Source organism: Homalodisca vitripennis, unplaced genomic scaffold, assembly GCF_021130785.1.
Source record: "Homalodisca vitripennis isolate AUS2020 unplaced genomic scaffold, UT_GWSS_2.1 ScUCBcl_2738;HRSCAF=7795, whole genome shotgun sequence".
NCBI lineage: Eukaryota > Metazoa > Arthropoda > Insecta > Hemiptera > Cicadellidae > Homalodisca > Homalodisca vitripennis.
Genome location: NW_025778856.1, coordinates 62,438 through 65,997, shown reverse-complemented (window position 1 = coordinate 65,997; position 3,560 = coordinate 62,438). Strand labels below are relative to the sequence as shown.

Below are 3,560 nucleotides of genomic sequence, written 5' to 3'. Positions count from 1 at the left end.
TCCTCCTATTCATAGTACATGGCAGGTCTTTACCTAAGTCATTATTGCTTATCAAACTAGAACTAAATCAAGAATTTCCGTACTGAGCTATATTATTGAATTACAATTCTAAGTATAATCTTTTAAAATATTGTAATAAGTGTAATTGTAAATAAATGCCTTTGACACGAATCAAGGGAATATATCAAATTAACATCATAACTAAATTTTACTTAGTTATTATCGATAAGCTAAATGTTACTGGTGTTAAAATATTGAATTCTTTGAATCTAAATATTGATGATTGTATTAAAATTTGACTCGAATATTTTTAGATTTCTGCCAATTTTAATGCGCAAACATTAATTGATGTGGGAAACAAATGTTTAGTGCGCATTTTCTGGATTTGTTGTTGTACTAAATTTCATTATTGGTTATACCATAGATATATAACATCTCACTAACATATCATAACCAAATCAAGACTACAACTTAAACAAGGCACTGGAAACTTAAAACATTTGGCAGGCTGGATTTTATCAATGAAGCCTCGAAGTTCACTTGTTCTGTGGTTGTCCTTTATATGTGTTCTCAGAGTTTATGGTTAGTATCAGCATTGGGTTTGATATCGGGCAATGTCTATTGTTATAGTTTATACCTACATGTACCTACGACATGAGTACTATCCACGAGAATTGTTCTCATGCTGTTTATCTGTTGCAGATTTAGAGAGCAACGACAGCTACGGCACCTTGGCGATGGATCAGGAAGGCGCTTCTCCTCACAACCGCTATCTCCACGGAGACACCTCCACCCCGCCCTACCTGTCGTCACCCTCGCACCCCCTGCCCTACGGTGGAGAGCCCTACTCCTCCTTAGGTACACCCAACTTCGGTCAATTACTACATCCTTATTCTCTTCTCTCATACATTTTATGTTATTTAGAGGTATCGAATTTTTAACGAATTTCAAATGTTTTCTATTTTAGGTCAAGGACACCCCCACCCGCCACCCTCGGAGATATCGGACGGCAGCTCCACCCATGGGTACCCGGACTTTCCCCCCAGTCCGGACTCGTGGTTAGGCGAAGCCCCCCATCGCTACTGAGATACGGCCCCCGCCATCCAGACTCTCGCTCCCAGGTTCTTTCCTCCGGGACTGGATGTGTTCAGACCGCGGGCGCTGCCCCAGCCCGTCCCCTTGCGGCCCGTCATCCCCCCGCCATCCTCGCCCAGTCCCCTCGTCATACCCTCGGTCAAGACGGAGGAAACCATGTGATAAACGGACTCTTCCTCCCGCTCCTTTGGGTTTTGTGTCTTATGTAAATAGATAGTCGGCGGTAGGCGACGCGATGTCTTGTATAGATGTGACCCAACAACCACCGGCGGCTCTCCCAGCTCGCTCTGCCCCTTCTGCACTCCGTTCCTTGCCCACATTTAGTTTGAGTGATTTAAAAAAAGAAAAAAAAAACATTTACTACATCATTCATTACGAAACCAAATTTGATTTAGTGCAACAACGTGTTTGATACTCATCAAGTACCACCACTCTTTCAAAATTGTTTAAACACATTGTCCCCGTACGTCCTCAGTCCCCCAGGGAAAGCCGCCCGACATAGTGTTGAAATGTGTGTACAGACAAATAGAAGACAATGAGTATTTAATGCTAAAGTATATTTCTTTCTGTCGCAAACGGAAGCACGTTCTAGTCAATTACATTATGTTGTACTGAGTACCGTATGTTTCGAGCCAACGAGTGAGTTAGCGTAGAGTCAAGAACGTAGCCAGAAAACAAATTTTGAGGGGTTCCAGACAACTGATATTTTCCCGTAGTGGACAGAGCTGTGAATAATTTTACAGTGTATAGTAATTTCATCTAATAATAATTTTAATTGTATTGAATGATTACAAAAATTACCTCCTGAAGAGTATTCATACCCATTTTGTTCCTTAAAAATTTGGGTGGGGGGGTCCTTACCCCTTGGGCCCCCTCGCTGGCTACGTCCTTGTGTAGAGTTACTGTAAGGAAGGCGTACAGTCGCCTCAGACAGAGTAGTGAGACCGACACTCTTGTAATTAATATTTCTAGTCGGTAAACGATCGATATTATAGTTTATAACTATATTAAGGTCCATTTAAAAATTTTAAAACTCTGAATCTGTGTCCTGACTACTATAAAAGTTATATTTATTTTATTATTGCTGCTAGTCTGTTTTAGTTTTTACATTGTTATTTCGTTATAAGTATTTTATATTTGACATCAAATATGATTTTGTATTGTTATAGGAAATCATTGTGAATTGTAACATTCACATTGAACCTTTTGAGATGGTTCCTTATGTCTATACAGATGAAATTGGAAAGTCCAGAATGTGGTAAAAGTTAATACCACTAACCCATACTGATGATTGAGTCAACTACTCTGATATGATACTTTTTTATCGTGCTTTGAACTGGTTATTTATCAGTCTATGGTGATTCTGTGTATGCAAAGTATGAAGCCTTCAATATTTTCATGTAGCGTACTACTTTTATTTGGCATTTACACACAAGTTTCCAAAGAGAACATAACTATTTGTATGATTGGGTAACAGACTAACTTAAAGCTAAGAAAAATAATTGTACGGTTGAGAAGATTGGAAAAACAAACAAACCTGTCAGAATTATTTATTGAAATACAAAATAAAAATAAACAATATTAAAGTTTGCAAAAAAATGTATTCTTTCAAAAGAAAAGAAATAATTTAATCAATGTTTTGTAAGACGAAGTGGAACATTATAAACAATCGGCAATAAGGAAAAGGAAGAATAATATAGAAAATATTAATGGGTAGATCTCCAATCTGACTTACCCAAGTGATGTTTTTAATAGTTATTTATTATTCTATGATTATTATTAATGCCAAGCTTCATAAACAATCTGCACAAAATATGTTAATAATGCATATTACCTTTCTATTTGGTAGTTGTCCCCAAAAATAAAAATTTCTAAAGTAATTCCAATATTTAAAACTGAGAAACTACATTAAATTTCTAATTATCACCCTATCGCACTTCTGCCATCAATATGAAAAATATTTTATAAGGCCATGCATTACAGATTATTAACATATTTAGAGTACAATAACCTTTTTGAAAAACAAATCCTCATCAACATTGCTAAACTTCACTTTATTATACAATCTGTTCAAGTTTTAATAATGAACTAGACTACTGAAATACGTACTGTATCAGATGTTGTTTCTTTATCCATGTTGTATTTAATTTTTCATCCTCAGACATAAATCAATAATTTCTGTTGTAGACTTACTTTTAATTACTTTAATATAGTTTGAATTAAAAAAGATATTATGCAAGAAATGGTAAATTATTCCAGATTTAGGAACAAGGTAAACTTTATCTTTGTAAAATCTTATCATTCCTTAAAATCCATTGAACTGTTATACATATAAATATTTTTATAAAAGTTGTCTTAATCTTTATTTTTAATGATTTTCTTTATGATATTTTGAACATTTAAATTCCTCACAGAAAGCAGGGTGATGTCAGTAATTATAAATAGTAAATTGTAAAAGTCACCTG

At 35.4% G+C, this 3,560-nt stretch overlaps 1 protein-coding gene across 1 annotated transcript; it reads left to right on the top strand.

Moving 5' to 3' along the window:
• Positions 1 to 724: 724 nt before the first annotated feature.
• On the top strand, positions 725 to 1,815 carry LOC124372195 (LIM/homeobox protein Lhx3-like). The gene is made up of 2 exons (XM_046830563.1): positions 725 to 858; positions 968 to 1,815. The coding sequence occupies exons 1-2, from the start codon at positions 738 to 740 to the stop codon at positions 1,084 to 1,086; spliced, it is 240 nt and encodes a 79-aa protein (XP_046686519.1). The 5' UTR covers positions 725 to 737; the 3' UTR covers positions 1,087 to 1,815.
• The last annotated feature ends 1,745 nt before the right edge of the window (positions 1,816 to 3,560 follow it).

Bases quoted from the DNA above. Each gene is read 5' to 3' on its own strand.
- LOC124372195 (XM_046830563.1), top strand. From the start codon at position 738: ATGGATCAGGAAGGCGCTTCTCCTCACAACCGCTATCTCCACGGAGAC. The intron at 859-967 runs GTACACCCAACT...TTTCTATTTTAG, and splicing joins AGAGCCCTACTCCTCCTTAG to GTCAAGGACACCCCCACCCG.